This window comes from Acomys minous (assembly GCF_964271855.1).
Source record: "Acomys minous genome assembly, chromosome: 12".
NCBI lineage: Eukaryota > Metazoa > Chordata > Mammalia > Rodentia > Muridae > Acomys > Acomys minous.
The window spans coordinates 86,344,249-86,360,823 of record NC_140493.1 but is presented as its reverse complement, the minus strand read 5'-3'; the positions used below and the strand labels follow the sequence as shown (position 1 = coordinate 86,360,823).

At 44.9% G+C, this 16,575-nt stretch overlaps 2 protein-coding genes across 18 annotated transcripts in view; one reads left to right on the top strand and one right to left on the bottom strand.

The window, feature by feature from the left end:
* The first annotated feature begins 354 nt into the window (after positions 1-354).
* On the top strand, positions 355-6,964 carry LOC311609893 (nucleoside diphosphate kinase B). The gene is made up of 5 exons (XM_084803347.1): positions 355-501; positions 712-841; positions 3,067-3,168; positions 4,187-4,299; positions 6,735-6,964. The coding sequence occupies exons 2-5, from the start codon at positions 716-718 to the stop codon at positions 6,850-6,852; spliced, it is 459 nt and encodes a 152-aa protein (XP_084659473.1). The 5' UTR covers positions 355-501; positions 712-715; the 3' UTR covers positions 6,853-6,964.
* Positions 6,965-8,215: 1,251 nt separating this feature from the next.
* MBTD1 (mbt domain containing 1) overlaps positions 8,216-16,575 on the bottom strand; it is a 62,312-nt gene continuing 53,952 nt past the window's right edge. For 11 of the 17 annotated variants that reach the window (XM_084803338.1, XM_084803326.1, XM_084803339.1 and 8 more), the window contains 2 exons: positions 15,504-15,695; positions 8,216-11,357 (listed from right to left, as the gene is read on the bottom strand). In XM_084803338.1, the coding sequence (XP_084659464.1) occupies positions 11,239-11,357; positions 15,504-15,695 (311 nt within the window). In that variant the 3' untranslated portion in view covers positions 8,216-11,238. Of the gene's footprint in view, positions 11,472-15,503; positions 15,696-16,575 lie in introns of all 17 variants that reach the window. The other 6 variants (XM_084803330.1, XM_084803332.1, XM_084803331.1 and 3 more) reach the window with 3 other exon arrangements.

Sequence of the window (16,575 nt, the reverse complement as noted above, 5' to 3'; positions counted from 1 at the left end):
ATGGCTCCTTGGGAAGTGCAGTTTTGGATGAGGAAGGCTAAGAGGTGGAGGATGAGGAAGGCTAAGAGGTGGAGGGCTGGATTTCAGAGGTGGGAAGGATTCGGGGTACCCTAGGGTAGGGAGAGTCCAGCTGAGCGCCGGTGCCCCAGGGGAAAAGTGAACGCAGGCATCTCTTGGATTGAAGAAATCAGGACCAGGGCCCCGGTGTTGGAGCCTATAGCAGCAAAGTGCCTGAGGACTTGGGTGGGGAACAAATCACTTCCTGCCTCCCAACCCTCGGTAGCCCTGCAAGGAGAGGGCGTGCACCGCGGGTCGCTGGGCGGGGACAGAGACGACTGGCCGACCAGCAAGCTGAGCGTCCCGGGTTGGGCAGCGGGTCCTCCGGGGTGTGGCGTCCCGCGTCCCGCCCCACGTCCCTCCTTCCCTACCCGGCGCTGCTTGGTGGTCGCTCCAGTCTCTCCCGTCGCTCACCGCCGACTCCAGCCGACCTGCAGACTTTCGGTAAGGCTGGGATGCACTCTCCACCCCAACATCACCCCACCCCAGGCTCCCGCGGTCCCCTTCCTGGGTCTCCCGGGTGGGGCTGAAGCAGCTGGAAAGCCACGTGTCCTCCGCTGCGGCGGCGGCGGCGGCGGTGGAGGGAGCCCACGTGGCTTCCTGGGCCTGCTTGGGTCGCCCGGGCCTCATCGACTGGACTTCTTGCCCCCACAGGACTATGGCCAACCTCGAGCGTACCTTCATCGCCATCAAGCCAGATGGCGTGCAGCGCGGCCTGATGGGCGAGATCATCAAGCGCTTCGAGCAGAAGGGGTTCCGTCTGGTGGCCATGAAGTTCCTTCGGGTAATGTGACCCTCGCTCCCTACCCCTCTGCTGCTTGGGCCTCGGGAGTTTTGCCGTCCCGCTAGTGGTTTGTCCACGTCGCCATTTGGAGTCGGGGTCAGTCCTCTTGGTTGGTTTCGCTCCCTGGAGAAGACTCATTTTGACCTCCGCCCCTCACCAGACGTTGGTGACTTGCTGGCCCCCTTCCCAGGTCCGAGGAGGACAAACAGCCCTGGGAAGGTTAAACTGTGGTAACGTGACTGGTGCAGGTGGCCAGGCCTGGATTACCTCCGGCTGTGCTTCCTGGTCCTGGCCAGGTCCTGTCCGGCTCGCAAAGGGCCTCCACTCGACTTGTGTTTCTCCTGGGGCAGCAAGGAGTGGAGAGAGACTGGAACCCACACTGTACAGGGTTGGGGGGGGGGGGTGTCTTGCAATCCTTTTGTGCTTTAGCCGAAGCTTCTGAGATTGCCAAGAGTTAAGGCTGCATACCTCCTTGGCCACAGGATAGTAACCATTTTCCATGTTGTGCGGTAGTTCATTGTGTAAGGGTCCTGAGGGGGGGGGTCCCCAGCCCCTCATGAGCAGTAGGGTATGGTGGCACACTGTAATCTTAGCACTTGGAAGGTGGAGGTCGAGGATCACAGACGTTCAGGGTCATCACTGGCTATACCTGGAGGCCACCATGAGAGCCAGTCTAAAGAAAAAAGGTTAAAGTTAAGTATCCACTGAGTTTTAACAAAGGGCATCATTTTTGTTCTTGGGACTGGAGAGAAGGCCCAGTTACCAGTTCAATTCCCGTCACACACAAGGCAGCTCAGAACTGAAACTCCAGTCTTGGGGGATCCAATACCCTCTTCCGGCCTCTGGGCTCGAGGCGTGCACAGGATGCAGATATACATGCAGACAAAACAGCCCTAAACACAATTATTGAGGAACAACTACAAAAAACCAAAAAGCCAGGGAAGACTCAGGAGGCAGAGGCAGGCAGATCTCCCAGTTTGAGGCCAGCCTAGTCTACATAGCAAGTTCCTGGCCAACGAGGGCTACACAGACCCTGTCTCAGAATCAAAACAAAACAAAAAGATGTTCTTGGGGTTGGGGAGAGAAGTGTTTGTTGCTGAGGCTATGGGTTTGGTTCCCAGTACTCTACTGTGGCTCACCACCATCTTTAAGTTCAATCCCAACGGACTTGCTGTCTTCTGGCTTTCAGGGCACCGGGCACAAATGCAGGCAGAACACCCAGACACAAACATCCTAAAAGTTTGTTATCTGAAATGTTTAAAAGATTCAATTGACCAGGGGGACAGTTTCAGCCAACATTGCACTTTCTAAATCTTGCCTCAAATCCCTTGTTCAGTGCTAGAAATCCTTAACATCACTGACAAGAGAGCCTTGTCAGTGTAGCCCTGGCTGTCCTCTGGCTGGGACTAAAGACATGTTGTCACTACCACCCCAGCCTGACTGAGTTTTTTATTTTTTAAGATAAGGTGTCTATCCCAGGCTGGCCTTGAACTTGTGATTCCTCCGTCTCTGTCTCCTCAGTGCTGGGATTCCAGGCATGAGCTATTATGCTCAGTTATCGTGTAAACACTTGCTCTTTGTTTTGTGCTTGGCATTTATGTGAATTAGTCCTTCCACCTTGACATGGTCTCTTGTACATTACCTCATACTCCAGGCTAGCTGGCCAATGAGCTTCCAGGCCATCTGTCATCACCTCTGGGTGGGAGGTTCTGAGGGTTCGGATTCGGATCTGCATGCCCTGTACTTGATCCTGGCATGTTTCCTCAGGGAGCCATCCTCCTTTTAAAAACTGGTGCTGGAGACTGAACATAAGGCCTCTGACATGCTAGGCAAGCATTCCACCACCGAGCTACAGTCCCAGCTCAGGGGTGGTCTTCATGGGAAGTATAGGTTTTTTCTTTTTTGTTTGTTTTGGAGACAGTGTTTCTCTATGTAACCTTGGCTGGCCTAGACTCACTCTGTAGACCAGGCTGGCCTCGAACTCACAGAGATCCACCTACCTCTGCCTCCCGAGTGCTGGGATTAAAGGCATGCACCACTACGCCCAGCTATAGGTTTTTTCTTTGTCACAATGGTGTCAGTTTCATGGTGTGGATCCTTGTGAATGCCAAAGTTGGAATTAAGAATCTGCCGTGTTGGAAAACCTGAGTCCCCTTCCCGCCAGGGTGGGATCAGCCATGTTTAAGCCTTTGCAGTCTGTCCTGATGGGTTGCTCTGTCCGCCAGGCTTCTGAAGAGCACCTGAAACAGCACTACATTGACCTGAAGGACCGTCCTTTCTTCCCAGGGCTGGTGAAGTACATGAACTCAGGGCCTGTGCTGGCCATGGTGAGTGCTTATGAGGGACTAACAGGGGAATTAAGTCTGTCCTTTCTCTGTTGGAACTAGCTTTTACTCCAATCTTTCTTCCTCTTTAGAACTGGGATTATAGACAGGCAGGTGTTAGTTCAGGAGGGGAAAGGAAAGGAAATCAGTGGGCTGGAGAGAGCTCAGTAGTAAGACACAGGCTGCTTGTGAAAAGCACAGGAGTGGACTAGAGAAATGGCTCAGTGGTTAAGGGCACCGCCTGCTCTTCCAGAGGTCCTGAGTTCAATTCCTAACAACCACATGGTGGCTCCCAACCATCTATAATGTTATCTGATGCTCTTCTCTGCAGACAAAGCACTCATATACAATAACTAAATCTTAAAAAAAAAAAGAAAAGCACAGGAGTTAGGTTCTCAGCACTCACCCAAGCTGGCTCACACCACTTGCCCAGGGATCTGGTGCCTCTGGCCTCCACTGGCCCCGGTACTCTGCCATGTGCGTGTGCGTACACACACCGAGTGAAGAGCTTAAGGCAGATCTCTGTAGGACTAGTCTGCTTTCAAAGAACCACAGACCACAATGTATCCTAGGCTCAGAAAAGTATTTCTAAGTGTATAACAGGAGGTGCACAGTTCTCTGGACCTGAACCGCAGCTGTAGTTGCCATGGTGATGATGGTGGAGGGCAGGGAAAAGGCTTAGAGTGCTTGTCCTAGACTTCCCTTTTATAGTTAACCCTTGCCATCTCTTACCTTCCTAGTAGGCCCTGAGGCCCTTCCCTCTGATCCCTGATCTCTCCCTAGACTTTGTCCTCTCTCTCTCTCTCTCTCTCTCTCTCTCTTTCTCTCTCTTTGGTGAGTAGTCTTTTATATCCTACTTGTGAAGTGAATTTAAACCACGGGGGGTGGGGGGTGGGCTCCTGTGTTCTCTGCAGGGCTTATCTGACCACAATTCCATAAATGGATCTTACTGATTAATGAGTAGTTAGGAGTGATTGTCCTGACTGGGTCTGTCTCAGAAATTGTCTTTTCTCCTATCAAGGTCTGGGAGGGGCTCAATGTGGTGAAAACAGGCCGAGTGATGCTGGGAGAGACCAATCCAGCTGACTCTAAGCCAGGCACCATTCGGGGGGATTTCTGCATTCAAGTTGGCAGGTAAGTCTGTGTGTGCGTGCGTGAGTGCGTGCATAGGGGGGAGGGAGAGATGGACACACACACACACACACACACACACACACACACACAGAGACAGAGAGAGACAGACACAGGAGAGGCATAGACAGAGACAGAATAATAAACTTTTAACACTAAGTGGAGTATACAACATTTTGGATATATCCCAAGCTTAGAAAAATGTGAGCTTAATATAAGGTGGAAGTTAAAAATTGTAATTGAGTTGGGTGGTGGTGCACATGGCTTTAGTCCCAGCACTCAGGAGGCAGAGGCAGGCGGATCTCTTGAGTTTGAGGCCAGCCTGGTTGCAGAGTGAATTCTAAGACAGTCAGGGCTACACAGAGAAACCCTGTCTTAAAAGAACAAAACAAAGAAGCAAACGAACAAAAAAGGTAATTGACTACTGTACAGAGAGCTGCTGCATGTGATAGTTTGTGTGTGGGAAACAGGGTTTTAACCCCACCAGATTTGGTATTATATGTATGGATGTGATACCTAAGTCTGGATTCCCTCAGCCATAATTTGTACTCAAACTTTGTAGATTCAAATGGAATAAGGGGATTATTACTAATAAGCATAGATGGCATGGTTTGGTTTGCAAATCACTTTTAAGAGAATGCAAGCCTGGGACTGGAGAGATGGCTCAGAGGTTAAGAGGACTGATGGCTCCTCCAGAGGTACTGAGTTAATTCCCAGCAACCACATGATGGCTCACACCCATCTATAATGAGGTCTGGTGCCCTCTTCTGGTCTGCAGCTGTACTGACAGGCAGAGCACTGTATACGTAATAAATTAATCTTAAAAAAAAAAGAAAAAAGAAAAAGAAAATGCATGCCAGGCATGGTGACTCACATCCTTAATCTCAGCATTTGAAAGGCAGAGGCAGGTATGTAGTGAGTTTCTGGACAGTCAGAGCTACACAGTGAGAACTATCTTGTTTTGCTCTGTTTTGTTTCTTTGAGGCAGGGTTTTCCTATGTAGTCTTGGCTGTCCTGGACTCACTTTGTAGACCAGGCTGGCCTGGAACCCAGAGATCTGCCTGCCTCTTGACTCCCGAGTGCTGGGATTAAAGGCATGCGTCACCACACCTGGCAGAACTATCTTGAAAAACCAAACCAAAGGAAAAAATATAACAGCAACCCCTAGAAATTCTTCTAGGTGGTGGTGGTGTATGCCTTTAATCCCAGCACATCCCAGGTACCTCTGAGTTTGAGGCTAGCCTGCCTGGCCTACTTAGGGAATTACAGGACACCCAGGGGTATACAAAAACCTTGTCTCAAAAAGAAACTTGGGCTGGAGAGATGGCTCAGAGGTTAAGAGCACTGTCTGCTCTTCCAGAGGTCCTGAGTTCAATTCCCAGCAACCACATGGTGGCTCACAACCATCTATACTGGGATCTGATGCCCTCTGGCATACAGGTATACATGCAGACAGAGTACTCATCTATATTAAAATAAATCTTTAAAAAAAAAAAAAAGAGAGAAAGAGAACCTCCCTCTTCTCCCAAACAACAAACAAAACCAAACCAGACAGGGCTGCAAATACTGTTAGCCCAGCATTTGGGAAGTGGAGCAGGAGGATCAGAAAATTCTAGGTCAGTTTTAGCTACACAGGAAATTTAAAACTAGCCCTTGCACTGCAAAAGAAGCATGATTGGCTCTTGTCTGGTTTTTGGAGGCTTGCTCACTTTTGTTTTTCAAAAAATTGAGAAGGAAATTTTATTTTTTAAAAAAGTAGTAGCAATCTTGAGTCATAAATACTCTTGAAGGGAAAACTTGCAAGTTTTTCTTCTTGTTTTTTTCCCCAGATAGGGTCTCTCTGTGTAGCCTTGGCTAGTCTAGACTTGCTTTGTAGACCAGGCTGGCCTCGAACTCACAGCGACCCACCTTGCCTCTGCCTCCCGAGTGCTGAAGGCATAAGTCACCACTGCCAGGCAAAACTTACAAGTTGAGCTAAGCTCCTTTTACTCGAGCGTGTTTAGCTTTGTGCTTTTTTGGTATGGTTTTTAAAGGTTTTCAGAGTGTCTGTCTGCATGTATGGTGTGCCTGGTCTGTAGAGGTTATCAGATGCTCAGGAACTGGGGTTCTACATGGCTGGGAGCCACCACGTGGTCCCAAACCCGGGTCCTGTGCAAGAGCCACAAGCGCTCCTAACCCTTGAGCAGTCTCTCCGGTCGACCCATCTAATGGATTAAAAAAAAATTTTTTTAACTTCAATTTATGTGTTGTGCCGTGCGGTGGTGGCACGCCTGTAATTCCAGCACTTGGGGAGGCAGAGGCAGGTGGATCTCAGCGAGGTTTGAGTCCAGCCTGGTCTACACAGCGAGTTCCAGGACAGCCAGAGCTGTTATACAGAGAAAAAACCCTGTCTCGAAAAACCAAACCCAACCCCGCAATAAATGAGCTTCCTTTCTTAGGAACATCATTCATGGCAGCGATTCGGTGGAAAGCGCTGAGAAAGAGATCGGTCTGTGGTTTAAGCCTGAAGAACTGGTTGACTACAAGTCTTGTGCCCATGACTGGGTGTATGAGTAGAGGTGGGTCGACGGAGGGCCCTTCTCAGCGTTACTGGTCCCCGGACACAGCTCTTCATCCCACTGAGCGGATGGATCCTCTTTTCTAAGACAATAAAGACTTTGGAACTGGGTGCAGTGTCCTGTGCTCATCTGCTAGAACTGTCAGAAGTGTTTTGTTCCCAGGCTGTTTCTTGGGAAGAATCCCCTGATCTTCACAGAGAGGAGCTAGGAGATCAAGACACAAGGGAAGGGTAGCAGGGGGAAAGAGTCTGGATGTTTAAGGAAATAAGCATCCCAAATGGCATTAGCTAATAGAGATGGGTGCGTGAAAACTTAGTAACAAAGTCGAATTGGTCAGATTTATGTCTGTTGATTAGAAGGTCTACAGACAATTAAAAGGATGCCATTGGAATGAAGGATCAAAGAGGGAACCCTTCCTCTTTTTATCAACAGGGTTCACTAAATTGCTCGCCCTGAATTCTGGCAAGTTGCGAGCGGTCTAATGCCACCTTACAGGTGCAGCTGCCTCCCTCTTTATCCAAACTGATCTGAATTAGATCCAGATGATGTCTACTGGGGTTCTGCTTGGTGTGGGGACGACTCCACATATGTGGTGTTGAGTGTTCAAGTGGGAATGAGGACATAGCTCTAGTGTGCCTGGGGCCCCTGGCTGGAGCCATCCCCAGCACTTGACGCAAACACAGTCACCCACTGAGCATGGGCCCAAAAGTACAATGTTCTAGACAAAGTGACTATTTCTCCACAAACGCCACACACTTACCTTTGTCTCTGTTCTGCATTGTGGTCCTGTTCCTGCCTAGCCGTGAAATCTCGGCTCAAATGCGGCTTTCCCGGAGCCCCTCTGTCCCCGCTGGACAGTCTTTCCTCAGTGCCCGCTCCTGCTTTACTTCCCATTGTGACTTCCTTAAGCCGAGTAACTGCTCTCTTGGGGAGTTAAGCTGTGCCCTCTTGGAAAAGGATTATCCTAGACTGCAGCCTGCTTACACCCCTCGTGGAGGGGCGGGGAGGGGGTCACCTAAGCACCCAGCCACTCTCTACCACCTGTTGTCTAGCTGCCTTAACTGAACGTTGCCTCAGGGAGAGGTAAGAGTATATGAACGCCTGAGTAGTTAGTCCAGTTCTCCGTCCCACAGTGAAAGGAAAGAACCAGCTCCTCAAAGTTGTGTTTTTGATGAATGAATGGAATGAAGGAAAGAAAGGGCTGCTGCTGAATCTCACAACCTGAGCTCCACCCCAGGACCCCCACGGGGAAGAAAAAACTCATTTCTACAAACTGCCTGACTTCCACATACGTGCCATGTCACATCCACCTAATAAAATGCTGAAAAAAAAAATGGATAAAGTAAAGCTTAACTTTAACATTTTATTTTGTGTAAAAAAGGGCAAATTTAGTGAATTATTTTCATCTTGTACACAAAGTTATAATTTTAATGCTTTTCACATCCATGCTGAAAATTTGCATTCTGGTAAAAATGAAAGGAACATAAATTTCTCTGAAGGAATTTTTCACGCCATTATATACATTCCATGAGAAAGCTTCAAACACTTTCTCAATGATCACAAGTTACCAGAAAATAAAAGATTAAATTTGTCCAGATATTGATCTATATATCAAATGCACACAGAAATGATGTAAAAACCTTATGTACTTTACTTTGGCTTCTGTCCTTGAAAGGTCTGCCCAGGGACAGATGCATTTTTTTTTTTTTTTAATAAATGACTGTGGCTTTATTTAAAATATGAAAATCAAAGGAAGATACCCAGTTTAATCACAGTATTTTAAAAATCCCTCCCCAATATTAAAGGATCATTACCAAATATATAGCACCATAATACAAATATTGATGGGTGAGGGTATTCACATCACAAAATAATAAAAACAAACAAACACTGAAAACCCGTGTTAGTATCCGCAGATTAAGAAGTTGATAACAGCTTTAGCTTTCCTCATACACAGCAAGGAAAAGGTTAAACAGTTTAAACTACTAAAAGTTCCCAGGCTCCTAACAGGAAAACAAAAACAAACCCAAGGTCAGCAGTACACGTTGAGCTGAGTTGCATGACGTGGACAGGAAGCATGGCTAGGATGGAGGCCTCCTCTGGTTAACTGTGTTAGCAGCAGGAGTGAGGGTCTTAACAAAGAGGGCTCAGGGTTGACGTTCAGACTCTTAATGAGCCTTCACCAACCCTTCACTATTATTGAACACAAACACTACGAATGTAGGTGGGAAATCCTAAACACGCCAAGCCTGGTTTTGGTGTAAAATTGGAAGCTTGTAAAACCTGGCTACAAATGAGCATTTCACAGAACTAATTACCAGGACTGGCTGGCTTGAAATCACATCCTTCCTGGCTTACAGTTAGTTCCCCAGAGAGCTCCTACACACAAGGTGTGAGAGCACCCCCATCACAGGCTTCTTGTGCTGGTACCATGCATGGCAGCCCAGTCCTGGGCTAATCTGCAGAGCCTGAGAAGGAAGACTGCTCTGACCTTTGCGCTGGACCTCTTCTAGGCTTTAAGCTTCTGGGAAGATCCTTCAAAGTAAAGAGTTGGGAAGTGTGAGGATGCCACATTTACAGTAGGTCCCTCTCAGCAATGTTGCTTAAGATAAATATCCAGTAATCTTACAGTTGAATTCACATATATTTGACAAGAGAATCAACTTGCATTGATGTGATTTGCATTTAGCCCCCAGAGTCAGTATTAAGAAATGGTGACATGCAATTCCGTACATTTTTACATTAAAAAGTAACACATTTTACTTCCAGTAGCTACTACAAAACCTTATGTTATTAATCCCTCTTGCATAGAATGAGGTAAACCTGTGCATATTACCAATGTTATTATTCTCAAAAGTAGAGCAATATTTTAGAAAATAAACTGCTGGTTTTTAATGTTCTATGCATTTAAAAGTCAAACAAAATTCCTACCAAAAATGTCTCCTGGGGTTTTCCATTAGCTTTTTTTTTTTTCTTTTTTAAAGCATTCTGTAGGCTGAAGGGCTGCAGAGTTAATCATCTTCATTAACCTCTCACCAGCCCTGCCTACTTTCCAGAGGAGATGGGCAGTATTACCACTCTGAAGAGGCCAGGCTCAGACCCAGAAGCACTTCTAGAACAGGTGCAATGAATTCCTGAGAGTTTAGTTTATGAACCTCACTGGTAGATGCTAGAGCTCTCTCCTTCAGTCACAACTTGGGAGAAGGTTAGAAAACGCAGAGCAAACCTTTCACCAATTCACCCTTTTAAATCCTATCTCCTAAAGGAAGCTGTATGAATTTGAAAATAGGGAATGTTTAAAATGGTCCAAATCAGTTACTGTTAAAATAAATTCTGACTACAATTAAAGACAATTCATAATGTATGTACGTGTGTATATATATGGAATTTAAAGAAAACTAAGTTTACTTTCAAATCAGTTTCTAACAAATCCAGGACAGTTAAAAGTGGAGCTGGAATGATTCTGAAATCACTTATTTTCATTAGCAAAATTTTCATTTGATTTTCTTGGTAATACAGAACATCTGTTTTCAGGTGTGGTTGCTCTCTCACAGATGGAGGGAAATGGCAGAGGTCTGATACAAATTCCCTTTTGTGGGATGTTCACTAGCAAGGAAAACAGAATAAACTTAGGAAAATGAACTCATTTTCCCCAACCCCTTCTGTAGACTGAAATCCTGTCTGTCTTGTTAACCATTCCAGTTTAACACTTTAGTGTTAGAAAAACTTTAATCATTCTTACTTGAAGGAGAGCATATAAAAGTACCCAGAGTTCTCCTAGTTTCATATACAACTCCAAATACATTTTAGCAGAATGAAAACATTTCTGTACAAACATTTAAATGGGCTGCAATAAAATGTCAGCGAGCACAATTAATGACCCCTTCCGTGATCTACATGGTGATGAGCCCTCTGTGAGGGGTTCAGTTGCATATTTCCACAGCAAAAGAAGCTGGAGATGTGACTGGCCTAACTCTAAAATCCAAAAATCTCCCAACAGGTACCAAGAAGGTTCATTTGTAATGACAGTTCATTTGCATTTACAACTATATCCTTCTTAATCATCTCCTTCAGTCCTGCTACCTAAACTTTTATCTTACCAAAAAAGTTAGAATTTCAGTTCTTGTTAACAATGCACATAAATCCAAACTTGGAAAATATTACAAAATTCTTTCAAAAGCTTCAAAGACAACACAAAAATCGTCCATCTTTATAAATTGAAAAATTGCCCCCCCACCAAAATAGTTTCCCCCCACCTGAAAAATCTGGAACTGAACTTTTCTGTGTTTAGCAAAATGTCCCAGTAGAATAGCCTGCTATGCAGCCAGACGACTACAAGTCAGTCCTGTAAACAGCCCCTCCCACCCTTAGTTTCTGAGCCACCTCATGGCTCCTGTTTGATGTAGACGGTGGCAGAGCCATTGCTCTCTTGGTCAGATGCTCCTTGAAGGAAGCTATAATCCTCTCCATCTAGCAGCTCCTCCTTTAGCTGCGGCGTGGTCACTGTATGAGACAGACAGAAATGCACGGCTGTTACCAAGTCTTCTGGAATGCCCTGCTTGTTCATCTTCACGTTCTATCAACTTTACAGCTAAGACGACGTCATTTCTTCAATACCTATAAAGATGAAACCATGGAAGTCGAGGTGGAACTCAAGGGTAGAATGCTTGCCTAGCATGGGTGAGGTGATGGACCTGACCCCCAGCACTGTAAAACAGATGACAATGATAACAAAGTCCTGAAAAATATTAACTTTATTGGTGTGTGGTTCTTGGGCTTTGTGTATGCTAGGCAAGTACTTTACCACTGGGCTACACCTCTCAATCCTAATGTTAAATATTAAAGTATACTGTCAATTAAGGAATATTTAGAAAAGGAACAATGCTACAGCTCGACACCGCACAGTGGATAATCTCCAATAGAATGTTCAAATAGCAGGGTTCATGAATTCAGCTAAAACAACTGGGTTTTTTTCTTGGGATTAAATATTCACTTTTATGTCCATGCCTACAGAAATGAATTTATTTCTTGTACATTCTGAGGTATAATATTCAACACGACAGAGTCTACCTATGTAGATGGCCTTGAATTTGTGATCCTTCTACTTCTACATCCAGAGGGCTGGGAGTGTGTGTGTGTGTGTTTGTGTACATACACAGATCGTATAATATATATATGTACACACACACATACACGTAGCTTTTAGTACCATCTATGGTTTGAGGCATCCAAGGTGGGGCTTTGGAACACACAAATGTATGAAAGGGGGCTGTATGTGGAATACAAACCCCTGAAACCGTCACTTTATTTCCCTCCTTCCGTCTACCCCCAGGGCCTTGGCATACCAAGCAAATGCTCTACCCCTGAGCTATAGCTTTTTTTGTTTTGTTTTTTGTTCTTTTTTTCAAAACAGGGTTTCTCTATGTAGCCTTGGCTGTCCTGAACTCACTTGGCCTCGAACTCACAGCTATTGGCCTGCCTCTGCCTCCCGAGTGCTGGGGTTTAAGGCATACGCGACCACACCCGGCCTGAGCTATACCCTTTTAAAGTCTAAGTAAGACAGGGTCTTTCCTAGGATGCCTAGCATGTGATCTTCCTGCTTAGCCTTACAAGTAGTAAAATTACAGGTGCGTAACACCATCATGCCAGCATTATTTTTACTTTTTTTTCCATGGTGCTGAGGACCGAATTTAGTTTGCGGATGCTATGTCAGCACTCCACTGCTGGGCTACACTTCCAGTCTCTATGTACTGATTGTAGTTATGAAGATTTCTTTAAAAATCAACGACTCCTCTCCCAGTCCAAGCATGTTGGCTCACACCTATAGTCCCAGCAGTTTGGAGGCTGAAGCAAGAGGAACTTGAGTTGGAGGCCAACACAGACTACATACTATATAATAAGACTAACAAACAATAGAAAATCTAGTCTCAGGCTATCTGTTTTTGAGACAGGGTCTCAGTTTGTAGCTCTGTTGGTCCAGAGCTTGTTATTTAGATAGATTAAGCTAGCCTTGATCTCACAAAGATCTGACTCCTGAATGCTCAACCAGAACTTCCGACATCTTATTTACTAATTTCTATACCCCCTACCCTGAGACAGGGTTTCTCTGTGTAGCCTTGGCTGTCCTGGACTTGCTGTGTAGACCAGGCTGGCCTTGAACTCACAGCGATCCACCTGCCTCTGCCTCCCAAGTGCTGGGATTAAAGGCGTGTGCCACCACCGCCCGGCTATATTTACTAATTTTAATAAGTAATATTTTGAGAGATGGCAATTCATCTTACTTTGATTCATGTTTTAGCATCGATGTTGAAAACTCAATAGCCCAAAGACAAAAAAGTGAATATACTGGGTATAGTGAGAGCAGAAGAAACAACACACTGTTGAGAGGCAAAGCACATGCACTGGTATAGTTCTTCCTTGGCTTAACAAATGTCTTCTAACAAACAGCGGCAAATATGCAATAGCCATCCTTCAGATCTAACCAACATGCAGTAAGTATACTAAGGACATTTTTGCACTATCACAAGGATAAACATGGACCAAACCCCACATTTCATTAAAGGTGCAGTACCCACAATAAAAGGTTGAATGTTATCTTGTTCTACGATGATTAGATGGCTAAATGAATGGCAATCACCATGCTTCAAGATCAAAGATGTTTCACTCAAATGGATGTATTTTTATGTAAGAAAGATAAGCTGAGGTTCTAAAGCACATCCTAAAGATGTATGCAGTTGTACTCAAAACAAGTATCTAAAGAAGTCATGTTAAAATATGGAAATGATGTACTTAAAAAAAATCACTCAAGATAAAGGTGAAACATTCACTCAGGCATGAAATGTTTTAATGCAAACTTTCATTTTTCATAGAAACTAAAATATAGTCTGTCTGGTATCACCCTTTCTTCCTAGCCTTTATTCTCAACAAATAATAGATGAATGTAACAGATCAAGGCTCAATGTTACATTCTACACCAATGCACCTTCTAAGCTCTGCTTTTATAAGGAATTACTTTAGTGACACTAAGCATGAAAACTTCACAAGAGAAACAAACGGAAGTGACATCTTAGTAGGAACAAAGCCAATAATAACAAATTCTCCAAACAGTCAATCCAACCATGGCTTTCAGGCATGAAGGCAGTAGTAGAGTTCCCAAAGCATTTCACTGAGCATCTCATGCCACAGCCCACAGGACACACCCAGAGCTCAGAAGACACCACAGGCACTTGAGAAACAAGGAAGTCAGGAGTTTTTCCGTCTAGCATCTCACACGTCTAGTTCAGTTTACATGAACTAGAACCTCAAACAAAACATGAAATATACTTCCAAAATTAGTCTGTTTAAAGAAAATGCTCTGAAAACTTAATATAAATTTAAAAAGCGCAAGATGCTGTTTCATTCACAAGTAGTGCGTATGAAAAGAGAAAAGTTAGCAATGAACTGGAGTGCTCTCAGTTCTTAGAGGTTGATACATTAAAAGAGTAGCTAGTACTGTTGGTTTTCCTGACACAGGGTCTCTCAGGCGGCTGCCTGCAACTCCTGATCTTCCTGCTGGGTTTCATCACCATACCTGGCCATAGCAGCTGAAACTTGGATTTGTAGTCCTAATCTGCCTTTCGTATAAAATAAAACATGGAAATTTCCCCTTGATGTATGGTTATCAGAATGATCATAAGAAAACGGCCTGGTGGAAAGTTCAAGATGACCACACACACTGTCAGGGCTGTGAGAGCAAAGGTGCTCATCCTTAAATGGAGTTTTAAAAAAGGGCTGATGATGTCAGGTACAAACATCCTGGAAAACCGAAAAGAAGGAAACAACAAGGTACTTAAGTTCCACTTAGGTTTCCAAACTACAAAAGCACTCAGGAAATGCTGATCAGCTAGCTAGAGCAAGTCGGTTGAAAAGCAGCCCTTAAGCTGTGGTAATCAAACAGGCACGCTGTTCTGACGTGACAACATCAGGACTCTCATCTGAAGCAAGCTTCCTTCTTAGCAAGGTACAAGGGCCAACACCTTGAGCACTCTTCCTTGACTCTGCCACCCAAGTCTAACCAACTAAACACCAAGAAAAGTCACCTACACACGATGCATAATGAAACACAGAATTATGAAAATAAACTTCAATCTAATTTAACACCATGATAAATATGTAATGTGTTTTCAAATCTGTGATGATATTTGGCTAAGATTATGGCAAATGTTGTTACCAAACCCAAAATTACTTGAACTCAACACACATTTTCCACAAATGACCCATCATGGGATGCCATGAACAAAGTCTCACTTTTAGGTCTGATTATCAGATGAGTTCTTCAGCATCTCTCTCTCCCTTAAGTCAAGTCACATGGATGTCTACAATGTAATGGGCTCAGCCATTCCAATCAAAGAATATATTGCCTCATAATCCCCAAAACTAAAACGACAGCTTTCCCAGATGCTCCGTAATAACAAAACTCCTTTCCTGATGGCCCATCTTAGTGAGATGGCTGCCAAGAACCAGTGAAAATGAGTATTCTTAGTTAAAAAAAAAGAAAAAGAAAAACTTGGATGAGTCAGCACTTGTCATGCCAGACCATGCTTTGTCTCCCACCACCCTGCCCAGCACCTGACCCTCTGTAGTACCTGTGGTGCTGCTGTGACTAGTTACCTGTTTTGAGGCTGGGCCTGAACTCTCGGCTAGTGCTGGGAGGTGGGAAGGCCTCCAGTGCTGTCTGTGCTGGCAGGGTTCGATATGGAGGAGGAGTCAACTCTTCGTCCCCAGAGAAGCTCCTCCGCACCCCACCTGTCATGGGCAGGCTCGACAAACTGACAGGCTTCTTCCCAACTGGCATCTTCCTCTCTAAACATCAAGTCAGACTGAAGTAAGCTTTGACTTAAGTGTGTGGTAAGAAAAGTGCATTGTATTACTAAGGACACTGACTTGTATAGGACAATGAAAAGAACTGAGTGTGCAAGGCTTAACTTCTGCGAATATGTGTGTGCATGTGTGCGCATGCCTGTGTGCACACACGAGTGCAAGCACAGCGTATGAACATGCTGGGGGCAGATGGAGGGGAGGTTGCTTCTAGTCTCTCAGGCCTGATAATCCTGGTCTTGACTCTCAAATTTAAAATGAATTTGAGAGTAGTTAGTGTGGAGAACTGCTGGGTTAATTTACTTCAAGAAACCTGAGGTTGAATATTGGATAAAAAGCCAATAGAAGAAAGAGAAGGTCTTTAATTTCTTGACCCAGCAAACTCTCACGCACACTATGCAAAGCAATCTGCACACCTATCCCCCAAGAGAATGTCTCAGCATATTTAAGGCAGTGTTTCCCTAACAACAGAAGCCTAATCATGGCCCTTCAGAAATCAAACAAAAATACCTTCACATGTCCTAATCGGGTGGCACAATTTTGTTGTTATACAGTGTGCTCCCACAAGCTTTTGTCAGCAGTGCATTCAGACAGCAATTGTAATTCTCACCCAGAAAAGGACTCCTAGAACTCAAAGCTTATTATGTACTGCTTACAAAGTTCTTAATCTTATTAGGGCAGGGTGTCAGGTACTCCAGGCTGACTTTGAACTCACTATGTAGACAAGGCTGGAACTTGAACTCCTAATCATTCTGTCCTCATGTCCTAAGTGCTGGAATTGCAAGTGTGTGCCACTGTGCTCAGCTTTCATACTTAATTTGTTTTCAAGACAAGGTCTCACACAGACTCTTTGCTTTCAAACTCA

Excerpts from the sequence above, each read along its gene's own strand:
- LOC311609893 (XM_084803347.1), top strand. The coding sequence starts at position 716 with ATGGCCAACCTCGAGCGTACCTTCATCGCCATCAAGCCAGATGGCGTG. Across the intron at positions 842-3,066 it reads TGGCCATGAAGTTCCTTCGG|GCTTCTGAAGAGCACCTGAA; the intron begins GTAATGTGACCC and ends TCTGTCCGCCAG. Across the intron at positions 3,169-4,186 it reads CAGGGCCTGTGCTGGCCATG|GTCTGGGAGGGGCTCAATGT; the intron begins GTGAGTGCTTAT and ends TCTCCTATCAAG.